The sequence below is a fragment of the Dioszegia hungarica genome, assembly GCF_025882075.1.
Source record: "Dioszegia hungarica strain PDD-24b-2 chromosome Unknown MKK02contig_6, whole genome shotgun sequence".
NCBI lineage: Eukaryota > Fungi > Basidiomycota > Tremellomycetes > Tremellales > Bulleribasidiaceae > Dioszegia > Dioszegia hungarica.
In genome coordinates, this window is record NW_026515768.1 from 116,351 (window position 1) to 135,375 (window position 19,025).

At 56.4% G+C, this 19,025-nt stretch overlaps 10 protein-coding genes across 10 annotated transcripts; 3 read left to right on the plus strand and 7 right to left on the minus strand.

Annotated features, from left to right (window-relative positions):
* Positions 1–120: 120 nt before the first annotated feature.
* MKK02DRAFT_42162 (uncharacterized protein) lies at positions 121–1,199 on the plus strand (the record flags this gene model as incomplete). Its single annotated transcript, XM_053091864.1, has 5 exons — positions 121–298; positions 343–595; positions 627–837; positions 870–1,014; positions 1,057–1,199. The coding sequence occupies 5 exons, from the start codon at positions 121–123 to the stop codon at positions 1,197–1,199; spliced, it is 930 nt and encodes a 309-aa protein (XP_052947568.1).
* Positions 1,200–1,674: 475 nt separating this feature from the next.
* MKK02DRAFT_42163 (uncharacterized protein) lies at positions 1,675–2,539 on the minus strand (the record flags this gene model as incomplete). The annotated part of the gene is made up of 3 exons (XM_053091865.1): positions 1,675–1,767; positions 1,812–2,351; positions 2,396–2,539. The coding sequence occupies 3 exons, from the start codon at positions 2,537–2,539 to the stop codon at positions 1,675–1,677; spliced, it is 777 nt and encodes a 258-aa protein (XP_052947569.1).
* Positions 2,540–2,977: 438 nt separating this feature from the next.
* MKK02DRAFT_31360 (uncharacterized protein) lies at positions 2,978–4,071 on the minus strand (the record flags this gene model as incomplete). Its single annotated transcript, XM_053088271.1, has 4 exons — positions 2,978–3,095; positions 3,138–3,226; positions 3,264–3,830; positions 3,898–4,071. The coding sequence occupies 4 exons, from the start codon at positions 4,069–4,071 to the stop codon at positions 2,978–2,980; spliced, it is 948 nt and encodes a 315-aa protein (XP_052947570.1).
* A 689-nt stretch (positions 4,072–4,760) lies between these two features.
* On the plus strand, positions 4,761–5,666 carry MKK02DRAFT_35906 (GMP synthase; the record flags this gene model as incomplete). The annotated part of the gene is made up of 2 exons (XM_053089295.1): positions 4,761–5,067; positions 5,113–5,666. 2 exons carry the CDS (start codon positions 4,761–4,763, stop codon positions 5,664–5,666), a joined length of 861 nt encoding a protein of 286 aa, XP_052947571.1.
* Positions 5,667–5,756: 90 nt separating this feature from the next.
* Positions 5,757–7,401, minus strand: MKK02DRAFT_23195 (pyridoxal phosphate-dependent transferase; the record flags this gene model as incomplete). The annotated part of the gene is made up of 7 exons (XM_053086687.1): positions 5,757–6,023; positions 6,057–6,325; positions 6,368–6,535; positions 6,574–6,753; positions 6,796–7,034; positions 7,080–7,141; positions 7,183–7,401. The coding sequence occupies 7 exons, from the start codon at positions 7,399–7,401 to the stop codon at positions 5,757–5,759; spliced, it is 1,404 nt and encodes a 467-aa protein (XP_052947572.1).
* Positions 7,402–8,203: 802 nt separating this feature from the next.
* On the plus strand, positions 8,204–10,456 carry MKK02DRAFT_23169 (catalase-like domain-containing protein; the record flags this gene model as incomplete). Its single annotated transcript, XM_053086682.1, has 10 exons — positions 8,204–8,346; positions 8,502–8,630; positions 8,674–8,916; positions 8,970–8,983; positions 9,028–9,164; positions 9,209–9,426; positions 9,470–9,632; positions 9,677–9,820; positions 9,864–10,299; positions 10,347–10,456. 10 exons carry the CDS (start codon positions 8,204–8,206, stop codon positions 10,454–10,456), a joined length of 1,737 nt encoding a protein of 578 aa, XP_052947573.1.
* Positions 10,457–10,671: 215 nt separating this feature from the next.
* On the minus strand, positions 10,672–13,430 carry MKK02DRAFT_42168 (putative proline-tRNA ligase; the record flags this gene model as incomplete). Its single annotated transcript, XM_053091866.1, has 11 exons — positions 10,672–10,709; positions 10,794–10,957; positions 11,025–11,332; positions 11,387–11,994; positions 12,037–12,126; positions 12,174–12,238; positions 12,300–12,435; positions 12,483–12,576; positions 12,629–12,728; positions 12,780–13,231; positions 13,281–13,430. The coding sequence occupies 11 exons, from the start codon at positions 13,428–13,430 to the stop codon at positions 10,672–10,674; spliced, it is 2,205 nt and encodes a 734-aa protein (XP_052947574.1).
* Positions 13,431–13,882: 452 nt separating this feature from the next.
* On the minus strand, positions 13,883–14,781 carry MKK02DRAFT_42169 (60s ribosomal protein; the record flags this gene model as incomplete). The annotated part of the gene is made up of 4 exons (XM_053091867.1): positions 13,883–14,041; positions 14,120–14,233; positions 14,343–14,471; positions 14,692–14,781. The coding sequence occupies 4 exons, from the start codon at positions 14,779–14,781 to the stop codon at positions 13,883–13,885; spliced, it is 492 nt and encodes a 163-aa protein (XP_052947575.1).
* An 886-nt stretch (positions 14,782–15,667) lies between these two features.
* Positions 15,668–16,675, minus strand: MKK02DRAFT_42170 (uncharacterized protein; the record flags this gene model as incomplete). Its single annotated transcript, XM_053091868.1, has 1 exon — positions 15,668–16,675. The coding sequence occupies one exon, from the start codon at positions 16,673–16,675 to the stop codon at positions 15,668–15,670; it is 1,008 nt and encodes a 335-aa protein (XP_052947576.1).
* A 761-nt stretch (positions 16,676–17,436) lies between these two features.
* On the minus strand, positions 17,437–18,540 carry MKK02DRAFT_42171 (uncharacterized protein; the record flags this gene model as incomplete). The annotated part of the gene is made up of 1 exon (XM_053091869.1): positions 17,437–18,540. One exon carries the CDS (start codon positions 18,538–18,540, stop codon positions 17,437–17,439), a length of 1,104 nt encoding a protein of 367 aa, XP_052947577.1.
* Between the last annotated feature and the right edge of the window lie 485 nt (positions 18,541–19,025).

Consider the following 19,025-nt stretch of genomic DNA (forward strand, 5'->3'; position numbering starts at 1 on the left):
CGGCGCTGAGCTCGCTTGGCTCGGAGCTCTTTCCCGCTCAGTCATAGATACGACCTGCCCACCCGCCATGATGAACTCTCAATCACCTCTCATCCAGCCCAAACCCCCACTCCAGTCATCATGTCCACCCCTGTCCCTCCTCGCGGTCTTTACGTCCCCACGGTCATCTTCTACAATGACGACGACACACTCGACACTGCCAGTATCGAGAAGCATGCGCTACGGATGGCGCAGGGAGGGATGGCCGGGGTAGTCGTTCAAGGGACGAACGGCGAGTCTGTACACCTCGACGCGGATGGTGTGTCATTCGCCCAATCCCCTTCAATCAAGAGCTGATATCAGAACGCAAACTGGCCATCTCCACTACCCGCTCCGTCCTGGACAAGAACGGCTACTCTCACATTCCCATCGTCGCCGGGACAGGCATGATGTCGCTCAAAGAGACGCTGGAGATGACGCGCCAGGCCAAAGAGGCCGGTGCGGCCTTTTCATTGGTCATTGCCCCTCACTACTGGGCTGCGGCGATGACCAAGCCGGTGCTCATGGACTACTTTACCAAGCTGGCGGATAAGAGCGTTCTCCCTGTCATCCTCTAGTAAGTCCCCGTCTGGCTTGGCTGACCCCAGTAACTTCCCTGGCGTGACAGCCGGTATCGACCTGGACTCGGATATGATCATCGCTCTCGCTCAACATCCCAATATCGTCGGCGCAAAGTTCACCTGTGGGAACGTCGGCAAGGTACACCGTGTCGCCAGGCATACCACAGTCGACAAGTTCGCGCCTATGGGCGGGAAGAGTGACTTTTTGATTCATGGCCTCTTGGCGGGAATGACGGGGGTGAGTACGCGTCTAGGCTTAGCTGATGACAGGCTACATGTGGACTGTGTAATCTCTTCCCCAAGGTGCATGTCGATTGCTGGACCAAGTATGAGTCGGGCGATATGAAGGGTGCGAGGGAGCTGCAGGACATACTGGCGGATGCGGACTCGGCAGCGGGCAAGATTGGCGGTCTGGGTGAGTCTTGGTCGTAAAGAGTGGGCCGAGCTGATATAGTAGCCGGTTACAAGCTCGCAGTCAGCAAATACTTTGGGTATGGGAACGGGACCGTCCGGTCACCTCTTCCCAACGTCACCGAGGCGGGGCTGAAGGCGTCGGACGACATCTTTGGAAGGTTGATGGCGTTGGAGGAGAAGCTGTAGTTGATACATCATGTATAGGGTGCCGACACTACACAATTCGCGTCAATCACTCACCTGACCTGCTCGTACTCATGGCGGGGAATCGCGCTTGATCTGCTATACGCGGTATCAGCTCACGAGCTTGTTCCTGGTGAGACTTTGGCAGTAACCAGTCAAAGCATTATGATATCCTCTATACCGACTCCATAACACCTAAAACCCAAAAAATCTAACGCTAGCACACTCCTTGCCAGCTGATACCCACTGCCCCATCATGCTCGACGGATACACCTAGAGTAAAGATCCAAAATCACCCAAAACGCCCAGCCCCTCGCCACCTCTCACCTACATCTCCCCTCCGCGCTCAACGTATATCCCCTTCTGCACCGCGTCGCTATGCAGCGACCGGCAGAACACGAATAGCTACCGAGTGGCGCGCCAAGCAGAGATGAACAGCTGTCGATTAGCATGCGGACCTGACATGCCAAAGCCTGACTCACTCGGTACCGGTCGATGTGGTGTTGCCAGTCCCAAAGGTCCCGTTGATACAGCCACCGCATGACTCTAGCTCTATGGATAGGTCGATACACTATGACATCAGCTTGAACGGTCTCATCGCAAGGCAATGCTCACCTCGTACGAGTCAGTCCCTGGGATGATACAGGCGAGACGCTTGAAGGGACAGAGCCTCTTGGCCATCTCCTCCTGAGCTGCCCGCTTTGCCACCTTCTCCCTCCGCCTCATCACTCCCGACGCCGCCGCCGCCACACTTCGACTGTAGACAAAGACCGTGCTTCTGCCGCACACCTCGGCGGGCCCTAGGGTCGCTGTCAACTCGCAATAACACATGGGCCCATCGCTTGGAATGATGCCGATCATGGTGGATCTGCTCGTGCTGCAAAAGGCAAAGCAGTCGGACGCCTGACCTATGGAGCCGACCGATGCGGTGGCGTAACATCCACTCAGAGTGAAGGACGTGCCGAGACGTGTCACGGCAAAGTTGCCGTTCTGGTATGTCGCCGGACTGGCCACCGATTGCGAGGATTGAATCGACATGTAATCTTGGACGTCCGCGGAGCAGTGGCAGTTCCAGCCGTCCGAGGCAGTTCCAAAGACACTGTATAGGAAAGTTGGGGGCTGAAAGCTCGGGCCATAGGTATTAAGACATTGGGTCTGACTGTCAGTGAGATGACCGAGAGATGGAGGACAGAACGTACTGAGCACAAAGTCGGATTCGCAGCCATTCGCCCAGAGCCCGCGATGGGGCTGATGAGAGCGGTGCGACAGCCGACAAAAGCATTGGCAGCAGAGGCGAGATTTACCAGCGCCAGGGAGGCCAGGACAGAGTAGTGAAATAGCATCTTGATGGGTAGTACAAGTGAGAAAGGTGAAGGCGGAGGGGATCAGCATCTGAGCTCGACTCCAGTCGGACCGCCCAGCAATTGGCGCGCATGGTGGCCGATAAGTCAGAAACTCCCCGCAAGAGGACAGACAAGGCGTGTGTCTGAGCATGGAAAAGTCGCAAGAGGTAGAACACTGGTAGAACAAGGAGGACTGTGTGCCCGGAGCAACTGCCCCGCTTGACCGCGTGCCGAGAAATGTCTCATGATACCGAAATGATCTTCAGCCCACTGAGCCGATGAGCAAGATGTTCTGCATCGTCGCTGAAGCGCTGATGTTTGGGAGCTAGTCTGCAGAGGAGAACGCGGCTAGATCGTACAGATACATGTTGGAGCGTGATCCCAAAGAAATAATCCGATTGTCCGTCCCTCAGCTCCTACTCCCACCCTCACACCTCTTCACTGCTCGCACTTGCCCGCCGCACTCAACGTGTACCCATCATCGCACCGGGTAGCTACACAACGACCAGCCGAGCACGAGTAGCTGCCGAGTCGAGCTCCAGGCAGCGCCGAGCAGCTGAATGTCAGCCCATCGCCTCGGATCAAGGGATAGACTCACTCGGTACCGCTCGTCGTGGTTTTGCTCGCCCCAAAGACCCCGTTGACACATCCGCCGCATGACTCGAGCTCGGAGAGTGGGTCGATACACTGGGGATCAGTCCAACTCCAAATATGACCAGTGTACAGTACTCGCCTCGTACGAATCAGACCCCGGGATGATACACGCCACTCGCTTCATCGGGCAGAGTCTCTTCGCCATCGCCGCCTGTGCGCGCTTCCTCTCCACCCGCTCCCTCCGCCGCAAGATGCCAGACGCGGCCGCCGCCTGTGTACGCGAGTAGGTGTAGAAGGTGAACAGGCCACAAATGGCATTCGATCCCGAGGTTGCTTGGACATCGCAAACACAGAGGTTATCGCCTGACTGAGGCTGGAGTGCGGTGATTCCGGGGGAGTTGGGTCCGCAGAAGCTGAAGCAGTCTCCATTGGGCGCGAAACCGGAGCTGGTGCCTGAAACAGTCACAAAGCACTCCGATAAGGTGTACGAGGTGCCGATGCGCAAGACCGAGAAGTTGCCGGCGTCGGCGCAGACCGTGGGGTTGGCTGCGGTAGCCGATGCTGTGTACGATTCGAGGTATTGAGGGTCGGTGGAGCAATGGCAATTGGCGCCATCCGAGTACGGGCCGTAGAAGCTGTGGAGGAAGGGGGAGGTGGGGGACGCGTAAATCCAGCCGTAGGTGTCATAGCATGCGGTCTAGGATTAGCGCTGGGCATTGACTCTCGCGTCCGCGTCTCCAATCCCCGCCAAGCTGCCTACTGACCGCCTTGACACCTGGACCATTCGGACTCACAGCGCATGCTTCCGTACTCGGGGTATTGATTGCGAAACCAGGGAACGGATCGTCGAGGTCAACGCGACACCCTACAAATGTGTTGGCGGCGGAAGCTACAGTGAGTACTGCCAAAGCTGCGAGCTGAAAAAGAGGGCAGATCATCGTGAGTGGTGGTAAGAGTGAGGGTCCAGGGGGAGGGGGATGAGCTTCTTGTGCAAGGCCATACCTTCCGACATCTGTACACTGTTTGCGGTCGCGAGAGCCGAACTTTATCAGCTACTTTATTCGCCCGCAATGGTGGGAGCCAGAGGGGTCCGCAACTGATCCGCAGGCCGTATGCGGCATATCAAGCGGGGCAACGGAGATTAGCAAGAACGGGACACGGAGCACGGCGTCAGGCGAGAGGATGAAGGCTGATGCATGCGCTGATGAAGGACAACAAAGAGGTACACAAGGTTCAGGAGTTTGGGTAACTTCAGGCACGGTGGCGCAGGCCCAGGCACGGCCGGTGGAAGGTCGAGGCGTTGGTGAGGAATGTTAATAGATTTGGGCAGTGAGATGTGCGTTGAGCCTGAATCTCGGTCGACCGTCGATCCAGCAGCGCTTAGCTTTGCAGTCGACGTTGGTCTGACTGCGGTCAAAGCTGAGCTTAGAAAGATGTCGTATATGCAAGAAGAGACAGCGATGAGAGGAGCTTGCAGCTTGAAGCTCGCTTGCGATGACGCGCGCCAAGCCACGCACTCTACGAGCCTCCATCGTCTTCTCTCAACCTTCACTCTCTTCTCCTTTGTACTTCATCTACTTCCAGCTCAACACCTAACTCACATCACCTTGACAGTCGCTTATCAACCATGCCGTCCTTAAAAGTGCTCATCCTCGAAACGGACGAGCCCCACCCGGAGATCCACGACAAAAAGGGGTCGTACGCGGAGATCCTCAACAAACACTTCCAAAAGGCTGCGGTAGCGCATGATCCACCGATGGAGATTGAGATGGACATGCACTTTGTGGTGGATGATAAGGAGAACGGGAAGGACGGGAGGGTGCCCAAGGCTTCCGAGATGGGAGAGGATATACAGGGGGTGTTGATTACGGGAAGCATGTACGATGCGCATGGGGACGAGCAGTGGATCTTGGATTTGATGGAGTTTCTAAAGGGTGAGTCTGCCGACTGTAGGAGCTTGGTAGAGAGCTGATGTGCAGAGCTCTGGACGACTAGACCCAATCTCCACTTCAGCGGCGTCTGCTTCGGCCACCAACTCCTTTGTCGCCTTCTCGGGTCCACGGTCGAGCCCGTCCCTTCTCGCGACTGGGAGATCGGCCACTCCAAGATCGATCTCAACCACATTGGCGTCCAGCTCTTCCGCACCTCCAAACCCTACATCCACCTACACCAGATGCACCAGGACCACGTCGTCTCCCCTCCTTCCTCCTCACATCCCCTCCTCGGCGGGAAACGCGTGCACGTCTGGGGCAAGAGCGAACACACGGCAGTACAGGGGATATACGTGCTCAACAGGTTGTTGACGATGCAGGCGCACTTGGCGTTTGATGAGGAGATGGTCAAGAGGGAGATACAGATGAGGCAAGAGGCAGGAAGTATCGGGAAGAAGGATGAAGACGAGGTGGATCGGGCGAATGAGACGGCGGGGAAGGATCATGATGGGGAGGTGGTGGCGGCGGCGCTGTTGAGGTATTGGGCATATGAGGATGATGGGATTGCAGAGGAAGAGGAGGAGGAGAGGGGTAATGAGTGACGGCGCTTGGAACATTTTGCATACTGAACAACCTATAGCATAGTAACGACCTACAACATGTATTCTCCATCCTGCACAAAGGCTCTCCACCTACTCCTTCCAGACACTTTTCATTACCCACTGACAACTCTCATCCAGTATCGCCAGTCCACGCTCAATCTCGGTATAGCTGACCGTGAGAGGAGGCACGATCCGGATGGTCCCGCCGAGCTCTTTCAGGGGCACGAGGTTGCAGTTGAGCCCTCGCTTGAATGCTGCGTCCGAGAGGGCGGCACCGATCGAAGGTGAGGTAGTGTGCAGAGCGAGCATGAGACCCCTGCCGCGGACTTGGCGGATGAACGGGTATTTCTCATTGAGCTGGGAATTAGCGATCGCCTACTTGGTGCTCACCTTCTCCAGACCAGCCTTGAACACCCCACCTTTCTCCTTGGCCACTCGTACCATTCCCTCCCTTTTGACGATCTCGCACACCTTGGCCCCGACCGCACAGACGATCGGATCATTCATGTGCGTCGTATAGTACATGTACCCCTTCTCGCTCAGGCGCGCCGAGATGACGGGGGACGTACAAACTGCGCCGAGAGGGAGACCCGCACCCAGCGTCTTGGAGAGTAGGAGTATATCGGGGATGATGGTGGACGCTTGGTATGCGAACATGTCTGACATTCAGCTGCGCCCGAGGCAGGGGATGGGGAACTTACCTCCAGTCCGAGCCATACCGGTCTGCGCCTCATCGATGATCAGCAGCATCCCCCGTTTCTCGCAGTGAGTCTTCAACGCCTCGAGGTAGCCGTGGGGGAGCTCGACCATACCGCCTGTAGAAACGATTGGCTCGATAATGCATGCTGCGAGATTGCCGGTGCTTTGGCCTGAGGATCAGCTCGGACGCCGTTCTGCAAGTACTCACGATCGATGAGATTCCAGCCGTAGTCCAGCTCGGTCTGCCAGTCGTAGCTCCCGTCTGAGCGGTGGAAAGGAGAGGTAAGCGGGTCAGGAACAGGCAGAAGGTAGTTGCCGGGCATGGTCGGACCAAACCCTGCACGACCTTGGACAAATGTCGCTCCGGACGAACCCGCTGACATCCCATCTGACAGTTAGCGGAGTGTGAGTAGCTTGTCGAAGCACTTACGGTATCCCGTCGAGAACCCGACTACTTCCCACCTGCCCGTGTACATCTTGGCCATCTTCAACGCGCATTCCACCGTCTCGCTCCCTGTGGAGAGAAAGATGAACTTGCTCAGCTCGACGGGGAGTAGATCGGCTAGAGCGGTGCAGAGATCGGTCACTGGCGGAGAGAGCATGGAGGAGAAGAGGTGGTCGAGGGTCTGGGAGGTGCGGAGGATGGTGGAGGTGATCTCGGGGTGGCAGCTGACGAGTCAGCATACTGTAGGTCTAAGATAGGAAGAAGCTTACTGGCCGAGGAGTGAGCTCATCTGCCCAGATGTAAAGTCGAGCATCTCCCTCCCGTCTTTGTCCTGATGGTAAGCCACGTCCCGTCAGGGTCTGCCAGACTCACCCAGAGTACTGTGCCCTCCGCCTTGACCGGGACGAAGTCAAGCCATGGTGCTTTGAGCGGGACGAGGTGATCCGCTGCGACCTTCCAGAACCGCTCGCTGTCCTCGCCGGGGGAGACTTCGGCTCTGATGATCTCAGCCGTCAGGGTCAGTGGAGCTGCTTTGGCAAGCGCCGGCGCCGCGGGACCGCCAATGATAGGAGTGATATCAGTCAGAAGCATATCGTATCAGCAATAATGTTTGGAAGTCACAAAGACTGATCAGCAGTATCCGCTAGCTATATAGAGATGACCATGCTGTCCACGCTTGCCTGCTGTACCATGACCACTGCGCAGAATGCAACGCATGGATGACACGCATGTTCCGCCCGAAACCTAGTCCCGGCCGCGGGGTCAGTAGTAAGCTCATTCAATCACCTGACCTCTCTCCGCGGTAGCTAGTTCGGGCAATGAATGTCAGCAGCGAAGGACTTGTGGGAAAAGGAGCAGCAGAGCCCCGAAGGTGCTCATGGCGCGTCACTAGAACAGCAGAAAGGTGAGGCCGGTGAGGAGAGAGTTGGAGGCAGAGCTCCTGCAGCAGCTGGCGCCTGGCAGCGTGCCTGTACAGGTGGACATGACGTCATCCACACGTGTCCACACTGCCGCGAACCTTATTACAACTCCATCCTCCTCGCTCATTCTGGCTCACTCAGCATCACTCAGCATCGAGCTGAAGATCAGAGCGAGGCATACCAGAGTCCCTGTCCGATGCATTTGCACTGTGTCGAAGCACATACTCGTACGTTCTAGCTATCCTGAGGCCTGACCATTGGAGCATTGACCTTTTGCTGCGATCTGATTAGTCGGCCCATTTGCCACCGGTTGCGTCATTCCTTTGCCTCCACCGCCGGAGACAGACAGACCCCGAGGCGACGGTTACACAAAGTCGGACTCAAGACATTCTCGATCTTTCTCTTCTCATCTTGCCACTATACATCTTTCTTGTGTATAACATCTAACCCATCCCATACACATATCAATCACAATGGCACCTAACGGAACAAGCAACGGCCACGCCAACGGTAACGGCCATGCCAACGGGAACGGCAACTCCCCCGCCAACCCCGCCACTTCGGTCCCTCTGTCCAAGAGCTACGAGGAGGATCGGAACGCAAAGTCGACCGATGTGTGAGTGTTTCTTCCATCAGGATCTGTCTTCGCGACGGCGGCATCGGACGAGGCGCTTGGATGATACTTCTTTGTTGTCGATGTTTTTCGATCTCGGATGATTTCCCTTGCCGTCTGCGAGGTTAAAAACTAGGAATGCACGCTGATCATCTTAGCGAGTACACCACTTCCAACGGTGCGACCCAGCGTCACCCGTACACCGTCCAGCGGGCAGGTCTCGATGGACCTCTCCTCCTGCAGGACTTCCACCTGATCGACTTGCTTTCTCACTTTGACCGCGAGCGGTGAGTCACCCCACTGACGCTCCCGATCTATGCTGATTGTCAGGATTCCTGAGCGTGTTGTTCACGCCAAGGGCGGCGGAGCTCACGGTGTCTTTGAGTGTACCGATGACTTCCAGGACCTGTCGTGCGCCGACATGTTCAAGAAGGGCGTCTCGTGCCCCATCTCGATGCGGTTCTCTACCGTCGGTGGCGAGTCTGGATCACCCGATCTCCACCGTGATCCCCGAGGGTTCTCTATCAAGTTCAGGACCTCCGAGGGCAACTGGGACTTTGTGGCCAACAACACGTAAGCCCGCCCAAATTGTCGTTTCTCATGGTATGGCATAGCTGACGGAACAGCCCGGTCTTCTTCTGTACGTCGCTCTGAGCCGGCGTCGATGACTTTGCTGATGACTAGTGCGCGACCCGGCAAAGTTCCCCCACTTCATCCACACCCAGAAGCGTGACCCCGCTACCCACCTTACCGGTGACGACGACTCGACCGCTTTCTGGGACTACCTCTCGCAGAATCCCGAGTCGGTCCACCAGGTCATGGTGAATTATCCCTCGCATTACCCATGTCTTGGCTGACAATCTAGATCCTCATGTCTGACCGAGGAATTCCCGCCGGCTGGCGGTTCATGCACGGCTACTACGGCCACACCCTCAAGATCGTCAACAAGAACGGCGAGTGGCAATTCTGCCAGTTCCACGTCATCTCGGAGCAGGGCACCAAGAACTTTACGCAGGATGAGGCTGCGAAGCTCTCCCCCGATTATGCGCAGAAGGACATGTTTGAGGCGATTGAGCGCGGCGAGTAAGCCTTTTGACGTCATCTCCCGGACATGGCTGATTATCAGATTCCCACAGTGGAAACTCAAGGCCCAGACAATGACCCTCAAGCAGGCCGAGGAGCTCTGGCGCGAGAAGAAGATTAACGTCTTTGACTTGACACACATCTGGCCTCACGCGGACTTCCCCCTGCGCGAGATCGGCAAGTTGACCTTGAACGAGAACGCCAAGGTGCGCAGGCTCAACCATCGCGCTGGAATTGTGCTGACTTCCAGAACTACTTTGCCGAGATTGAGCAGATCGCCTTCAACCCCGCGCACATGATCCCGGGTGTTGAGCCGTCTGCGGACCCCGTCCTCCAGTCACGTCTCTTCTCGTACCCCGATGCCCACCGTCACCGTATCGGCCCCAACTACCAGGTCAGTCTACCTGTCCTATGTATTGAACGCTGCTGACGATTAGCAACTCCCTGTCAACCAGCACATTGCCGGCTACGCTTCTGGCAACTTCCAGCGGGACGGCCAGATGGCCTTCTACAACCAGGGCTCCCGCCCCAACTACCTCTCGTCGATCGACCCAATCAAGTTCCGCGACCCCGCCTACTCGCTCAACGACGTGCACGGCCGATTCGTAGGCGAGGCGGTCAGCTTCCTGTCCGAGATCCGTCCCGAGGACTTCAACGCTCCCCGTGCGCTCTGGCAGAAGGTGTTTGGCGAGGAGCAGCAGCAGCGGTTTATCGAGACGGTCTCGGGCCACATGGCCAACTGCAAGGACGAGAAGATTATTCAGCGCCAGTTGACTATCTTCAAGGAGGTCGACCAGAGCTTGGGAGAGAGGCTCGAGAAGGCCACGGGTGTCAAGGCGCTCGAGGGTGGTGTGGCCGCCATGCAGTTCAACGGTATGTTCTTCGCTCTTCGGTCTTGCATGATGGAAGCTGATACTCAGGCTCGCACAACGGCATGGGCAACAAGAAGATCCCCGCCAACGGCCTCAAGGAGACCAACGACGTTCACTTCTACAACGGCGCCCCCCAGGCTCAGGACGCCAAGTTGTAAAGAGGAGGATGGGACCGCGATAGATGTTGGAGTATGTAGCTATTTAGGCGATGTTTGATCTGATGCGATGTATTGCTGTCGTCATATCGCCAGGGCTGGGCAACGAGGTTGGAGCTCCGCTGATATCAAGCGTATCTAGCCTCCATGTCAAGGCATCCAGGTAACGGAACACAGCTGGGCAAAAACCGCATTGGATCCAGATGCATTGCTCTTTACTATGTGCGGCAGATCGTATCGTTCCCTCGCCCGGGTACTAGCCTCAAGCTCGAAGTCACTAATAGCCTAACCGGGTCAGCGCTGAACTTGCGCATAGAAAAGGGGCAGAAAGGTAGCTCACTCCTTCCGAACATGGTCCACCGCTTGGCCTTCTCGCCACATTGGATACACTTCTGGTTCTCTCCATCCGGGAACGCGCCGAATCGCTCTTGGTCGTGCGGAATACAAAGCGATTTCGCGCCAGCCGATGGAGCCTTGGCATCCTCTGCGACACCCTCGACGACCCTGATCATCAGCTCAAGTCTTCCTCTCTCCCTTCACTCTCTCTCTCGGGGAGACGAAATAGACTCACTGTCCCTTACTCCTCTCCTTGATATCATCCTCGCACTTCTCCGCCTCGCACCACGGCACAATCAACGCATTCTTGGCATCCAACGTAGATACCACGTCCTCCCACTTGGTGACGATCTTCAAACGCTCATCAAACGTCTTTTGGGCGCGCACGAGCATGGCCGACTGGATATCGTCCAGGTATTTCCGGACCGTCACGGCGATATCGGGAAGGGGCATGGGGGTCTTTTGGTTGTCGTATCGACGGACCGAAAGGGTCGTGTTGGCTGCGATATCCCTAGGACCCAATTCGAGCCGGAGAGGAACGCCCTGAGTGTCAGCTCAGCTCATTCTTCCAGAAAGGAGGGTAAGAAAGCAGCTCACCCTCAACTCCCAATCGTTAAACTTCCATCCCGGAGTGTATCCCTCCCTAATATCCGCCTTGGCCCTAATACCCGCCGAGATCAATTCCCTCTCCAACTGCAAACACTTGTTGTAAATCCCCTCATTGTTCCCCTCCGCCTTACTCAGCCCAACAGGCACAATAACCACCTGCTGCAGCGCAACCCTCGGGGGCAACACCAGCCCCTGATCGTCTCCATGGATCATCACCATGACTCCGATCGTCCGCGTCGACAACCCCCACGAGTTTTGGTACACGTACATCTTGCGGTCCGCGAGCGTCGTATCCGGACTCTCGACGACCACGTCAAACATCTTGGAAAAGTTTTGTCCGAGGTGGTGCGATGTTCCGCCCTGGATCCCACGGCCGGTCGTGGGGATGAATCCCTCGACGGTGGTTGTGTAATCTCCGCCGGCGAATTTCTCCTTTTCGGATTTGACGCCCTTGAGGACGGGAACGGCGAGGATGTCGGTGTAGACCTTTTCGTACAGGTCGAGGATCTGCAAGACTTCTTGCTCGGCTTCCGACTTGTGGAGGAAGGCGGTGTGGCCTTCTTGCCAGAGGAATTCGCGGGTTCGGAGGAAGGGTTCTGAGAGTCAGTACTAGGCGAAGGAGGAGGAAAGGGACGTACGGGGGTTCTTGAATTCCCATCGAACGACAGAGTTCCACTGGTTCAGCTTGAGGGGGAGGTCTCGGTGGGATTGGATCCACTTGGCGTAGTCTAAGAGTCAGCTCAGCTCGCCGCTCACTGTGAAGCGCGTAGCTCACAAGGATACATGACAGTCTCGGATGTGGGACGGATAGCAATAGGCTCCTCGAGATCTTTCGAGCCGCTATGTGATCAGCTTGCGGCACTCTGCAGTCAAACTGCTGAAGTAAGCTGACGTGACTCACGCTTTGGTCACCCAAGCCACTTCAGGCGCGAACCCCTCAATGTGGTCCTTCTCCTTCTCCAACCTCGCCTGGGAGACGAACATGGGGAAGTAGCAGTCCTGCACGCCGAGCTTTTTGATCTCGTCGTCAAACCAGTCTGGAGTATGAGCTTGATGATCCTATCTCGCAGGGCGTATAGCTCACTCTGTATAGTCTGCCAGACGGTGTATGACCATGGACGGAGGATGTAGCATCCGGAGATATCGTAGTAGTCGAGCATTTGGCCTTTGAGAAGGACCTAGAAGTCAGCTTTCGGCTTCTGTCAAGTGGAGAGCAACCGGTTAGCTGACCTCGGTGTACCATCCTGAAAAGTCTTCCTCCTTCTTGAACCGGATAGCCATCTCGTACTGGTCGTCATCCTTCTTGACAGTCTGGGGCTTGATGCCAGATCTGCAAGTCAGTTCATTCCCTCGACGGACGCTTGGGGGAGACAGAGCTCACGCAACAGGTGCAGCAGGCTGCTTCTTCTCCTCCTTCTTGACCTCACCACCCTCACTCTTGAACTGCTGGAAATCCACCACTTTCAACCCCTTCTCCCCCTCTCCGCCCTTCACGCTCGCCAAGAACTGCCTGATTTCTTTGCCCGTCAAGAACGCCGTCACTGCCCCGCCTGCAATCCTGAACGGATGCTGCTCGGCGCTGCTCGCGAGCTTCTCATCCAGAATCAGGTGGAGCGTCTCGGGCGCCGGAGTAGGGAGTGAGAAGAGCGAGACGTCGTCCTTGGACTCGGCACCGGGGAAGGTCTCCTTGATGAGGTCCTCAGAGGCCAGGCGGAGCTCTTTGAGGTTGAGGAGCTTTCCGATGGCCGCCGAGGTGTATTCGGAGGATTCGAGCGAGACGATGAGGACAGGAGTGGGGGTAGCGGTCTTGGCTGTTTTGGGTTTGAACAGGAGCTGACCGTCAGCTTAGTTCTACCACTCGCTTCAAGTTGGTTGAGCTTACAGTCTTGGTCATTCCCAGACCGGTCTTGCCGGCCTTCTCAAGCTCAGCCTTCCATTCTGGCCCGCCCTTGACCTGAGCGTGCTCCAGAATCTCAGGCTTGCCGATGCTGAGCTTGTCGAGCTGGGCAATCAGGTCAGACGCGGTCGACATGGTGAATATCGGTCGGTGCGCTGTGGCTGTTGGAGAGCAGTAGGGAGCGAATTGTCGGAGCGTGCGTGTAGATAGTCGGACTGGGATACGAATGAGGAGGGCTTTGAGCATGTACTCTGTCTCGCTATGTATATGTGTAGTAGAGGGAATACCAACTTTTGGGTCGAGTCAATCAACGATCCGTTCCTTTGGCGCGACTGAGGTCAGATATCTGAAACTGTATCAAAAGGAGGGGTGACACGTCACTTTTTGGCTGCAGCAGTGACCATGGTGCATAGAGACAGTATAGAGGCATGTTGAAGCAGCAGACAAGTACCGGGTGATAACAGCTGCTATGAACGGCTGAACGAGCCAGCCGCTGCATTAACACACTCAAACTCCGCTCCCGCTCCCGCTCCCCCGAAGAATCAGATCCAAAGCCCATACATCCCTACATCTACATCATCCTACGCTTAATCAAGCTCAATGACGTCCTCCTCCTCGCTCCCGACCTTCTGGCCAAACGCGGCCTTGCGGGCCTTCTTTCCACGGAGCTTGGGTGCGCGGGTCTTGGGGACGTTGGCGGATCGGCGCTGAGCACGGACGAGGGCGGAGGCGCGGGCGACGGCGGCCTGAGGGTCAGCCGAGTCATGCGTAGCCAAAAGGGAACAGGTGAAATCCAAAGAAGAGGGATGAAATCGTGTACTCACTTGACGAAGGTCGGATCGGTAGCCCTTACCGGCGGTCTCGGCAGCGGCGATCTTGGCAGCTCGGCGAGCGGTGGTACCACGGCGGAGGGTGACGGGGACACGAGCGGAAGCGACCTGCAAGTTAGCACTTCCTCGCCAGCCATTCCCAATTGCGCCCCGACATTCCAATGTCCTCCTCCATCCGACAGTCCTCATTTCAATACCGCAAAGAATGCAAACCCACCTGGTGGGGAGAAACATCCTTCTTGATCTTGGTGATCAAGATAGAACCCTCCTTGGTGGGGTGCATAGAGATACCCTGGGCGTTGGTGAGGCCAGAGTACTTGTGCGAGTGGCGGTTGAGGAGGTTTCCCTGGGGAGTCAGCCAAAGTTCTCGGTTAGGTCAAAGCTTCGCCCTGCGCCCTTCCCTCATCTCGGACAGCACTTCCGCCCTGGCTAAGCAAGCGCTTTTCCCTAGCTCTTCCCATGCCACCTGGTTGCCCGCGTTCCACCAACCCCGTGCTCGTCCCGGACTTCCATCCCTCTCCCATTCATCCGTCCAGCACGATCCCTAATCCCAAACTTCAACTAACCTTCTCACGCGAGAACGCCGGGCCGTGACCGCCCTTGACGATGAACGAGTTGTTCTTGCGGAGGAGGAGCCACTGGAGATCGCCGGACATCTTGATGGAGTTGGTTTGGGCTATTCGGGTCAGCTCCTATTCGGATAGGGATTTGGTCCAGTTGCGCTCTCGAGGACAAGTCCTCTTCCTCCTTCCCGGTCCAGATCCCATTCTCGCCCCTGCCTCATTCCACGGGATTCCCTCGACATCCCGCCTATGTATGGTTCCCTATGCCCATATATCATCCTCCATCCGACATCCACCATCTACCGCCAACTCGCAGTGCTCCACCCCTCCTCCGGTCCCTCTTGATCTCCCTCAATTCGTTCTTCCGCTTATATAACCCGCAGGATTGAATGCTCCGTATGGACCGATCGGTAAGCTGGGCGTAGACTTACGGGGTAGGAATTGATAGAGGTGAGGTATACGGTAGAAAGGCAGTCTTGGTGGTTGCTGTGAATTCTGGCTAGGCCGGGGTGCCACATTCGCCCTGACGAAACTCCGGCAAACTCCGCCGGTGGTCCAATGAAGGGTTTCCCACGGTCGTTAGGGGCAGCATTCCTCATGCGAGTGGCTGAGATCTTGCAGAGACCTCGGTCTTGCTTTGCATCACATCCCGCATGAGCTGCTGCCACTCAGGGGAATAGTAAACTAGCTAGTAATGTTCGACAGCGCACGCTTCAGCTAATTCAGGATAAGAATCGACATGAGCACCCCTAATGAGCTGATTCGTACTGATATCGCACCCTTGATTCTGAACTCGACGTCTCGGAGTATGGCGTCGTCATTTCCGCATCACCGCAATCTGGGAGTCGGTGTACAGCTTGCGCTCACGTAGAAGGCTTTGTCTGCATAGGCTGATACAATCAATGGCGCTCGTGCAATATCCTGATATACCTGACGGGATGCAACAAGCCCTGTCCCGCGCCTGAGCTGGACGAGCAGCTTAAAGCTCAGTGGTATGCGTCCAGCCCGAACTCGAAGCGATCATATCGTCGCTGGACTCAAACGCCTTATTGAGCCTTCCAGTCATTCTGACACTCAACTTGTCCAAGATCTCCCCGTTGTCAAATCGGCGTCGAATCTCCTTGAATTCGGATGCCGGGTCCCTGGGCTCGTCAGTCGACCAACGGAACAACGACAGCCTCCCGCAAGCAAGTTCGTATCGAGTGGCTTGGGACTGAGTCTCGCCTCCCTCTGTATCCCCGACGGCGTCGAACATGTTGCACCTCAACATGAACCCGTCACCAAGATCAAGCTGCGCGATCGAGCTGGTCCCGAAGAGTCTCTCCAGGTTGCGTGCTTGGTGCTGCTGCCTTTGCTCCATCCGCCTGTCCAACAGCAAGGCATGCTTCCTTGAGCATACCGCCGTACCGTCCACGGTCCTCACCACCCCAGATTTGCCCGGGGGCGTCGGGCCGGTCATGACCTGACGCTGACACGTGTTGCTACCTCTCGCCCCAGACGTAAACCCGCAGTTCGCCCTGACCTTTTCGGTGCTGATGCTGGAGCCCGCCAATCTAGTACGCTCTTGTACTCTCGGCAGATGTCGAGGACAGTAACTCTCTTGATACTCCGCCTGCCACTCTTCCCACTCCGGATGGTGCTTCCTGTGCTCCTCCCATCGCGCCTCAGACCAGCCGGCCACCTTTTGCTGGGGTGGGCAAGGGTCATGAAAGGCGACCATATCAGCCACTCCGCTGGACGGGCATCCGAATGCGGAGCCGTCGCATCCTCCGTCCTCGTCGATCCAGTCACATTTGGCGTGGTATCGAACAAAGAGCCTCGAGGGAATCTCAACAGAGGCCAATTTGGTCTCTTTGAGATCGGAGGACGTGACGTACGTGGTATTGGCTGCCTCGACTGGAGCGATGTAGGCGGGAGCGCTGTCGACTGTGTGGTCCTCGGCGGTGTCGGGGATGACAGGATTCAACATAGAGTCGATGGTCGGCATAGTACTGGACGTGGTGGGTCTTGTGTTGAGCTGAGGCTGGCGAGACTGACATGTATAAGTCGAGAAGATATGATAGCTTCAGGAGGTTATCATGGGCCGCTGGAGCAACGTGAGGGCGGAGGCGGACTTTGGTAAGTGAAACGCATATGCAGACTGCACAGCTTCACTCCTTTGATGTTGGGTTTAGCTCACCTCATCACTCACGTCGGCCAAAGCCCAGACCTAGGCGCTCGCTATCCGTGGCGACAGGTTTCACTGAACAAAGGAATAGTTCTCAGTCAATGCGCCCGCGGACCGCGCATGGTGTGCACAAGGCTGAAGCTCAGTACCGTGATCACCCGGAAGAACGGTCCTGGCTCGGCTTCACTGCGTAATCTCAAGGGTCCTCATGCTCTAAATCAGCTATCACCTACATCTAGAAACATCAGAGCGGAGTGCGGACATGAAGACCCATACGTCGGAATCTAATCCGCCGCCAATCACCTCTCAAACAATATCTCCTCCGAGTCGGACTCCTGATGCGGATCCTCAGCCTGATCCCCCCCGGCCGGCCCAGCTTTGCGTTTGCCTTGGGTAGTGTCTTGTATAATGTCTTTTCGGATCGCATGGTAGCTCGAGCAGCATGAGAGCTTCTCATCGTTCGCAGTGATAATCCCATCAGAAAGCACCAAGTTGCCACACTGCTGCTTCGACCGGCCGATGGCAGTGAAAATTCCACAAAGTTGCCGACTCTTGCCGTCGTCCAACTTGGACTGTATGATTCAACCGTGCGTATCCAGCATTTCGGGGTGAGCTGTGTCCCACTCCTTGCGGTGATTCGGACAGTAAGAGAGCCCTAGCAGGGCCCTCAGCTCCTCGTACCGAGTGAGGAAATTGTAATGAGCCTCGAGCTCGTCTGGGCTCAGGAACTCGCCGAGTACCTCCGCTGCCTTGGTATCGGTCCGGGGGGCCAAAAAAGCCCGTTGAGCCTCGCTGACCTTGGCCATCTCTGTCTTTACAGACTTGTTTGCATTCGTGAATTTAGGCACGTTGAAGGACGAGCAGCCGCATAGAGTACCGTCTTCTTTGGTTCCCATGCACGTGGGCGCATGGCGTTCGACGGTACCAGGGCGTAGCCTCCATTTCAGGATACTCACCCATGGCTTCGGGGCAGATGCCCCAGCGGCGGCGGAGGTGTCGCCGTCTCCCAGGGTCCCTCTTGCTTTCTTGTTCTGCACGCGAGTGGCAGAGTAGTTGGTCTTGGCGGCGTGCCTCGCATCGCAACATAGTTCGCCGTTCTTCGACCTGAACGGTCCACCTTTGCCCAAGTTGCGCAGATCTGACCGCACGAGATTCTCGCAGACGGCTGTGCTGCCGGTCCCGCCAGTCTGTGCGCCACATGTCTCCGCGGTATACCCAGGGCTTTTGACCAGGGCTTCCCACTCCGCAAGGTACTCCTTCTTTTGCAGGTACTCTCGCCAGGTACCGCCCGTGATCCCAACCGGGCACTTGTCACTGCCTGTGATACGCCGGTGGTCGCGCCGGAACGCATGCGTCTCCGCCAAGCGGTCCACCGAGTCGCCGACCACCCAAAGAAGATGTTCAGATGTGTAATCCCCTTGGTGCCAAGCCACCCGTGCACTGGCAGATGTTTTGACCGGCTCGAGGGTTCTTGCGTGGACCTTGGGGTTGTAAGATTGAGCGCAAATCACGCACTTGCATGTCGGATCATACGGGCCGAGAATCTTGGAAGACAAGTGCAAGGTCGTAAGGTTGCCAGTGGGTTCCTTGAACCTGACCATCTCCTGGAAAGTTACCTTGGATCCGACTTGGGTCACGTCTTTGGCGCTGGAAGTGGGTTTTGGGTAGTCAGCGGTGGAGTCCATCTTGGCGTAGCGATGAATCTTCGGTGTAGGATGTCAATTGATAAGTATGGATTGTGGGCAGGCAAAGGACTGCAATATGGGTAGATAAAGAGAGGTCAGCGAGCCGATGTACCAGTCTTATATAGCTCTGGGGCGGCCGAGGGCGGGGGCGGAGTCTGTATGGATCACTGCTTATTCAGCCTTGGAGAAGAAACACGGATCGTGAGATTATGTTCCCCTGACCGGCCTTGAGGCGGTGCAGAAGTTCATAAAGGAGCTTGATGTTGTTTTCATTAGCTCAAACGTCATGAATGTCAACGCTAACGAGCAGCGACCTGTCCGTGTGTCAGATATCGTAGATTGCGGTGCTAAAAGGAGGCAGTCTCCCTTGGCACAGCATCGATTCCAGTCAATCTTCCATTGCGGAGCATCAGCGTGACTTGGTGCCAATCAGTACTCAGTGATGTAGGCAGGCGACTTGGGGGAGCAAGCGGTCCCACGAAAAC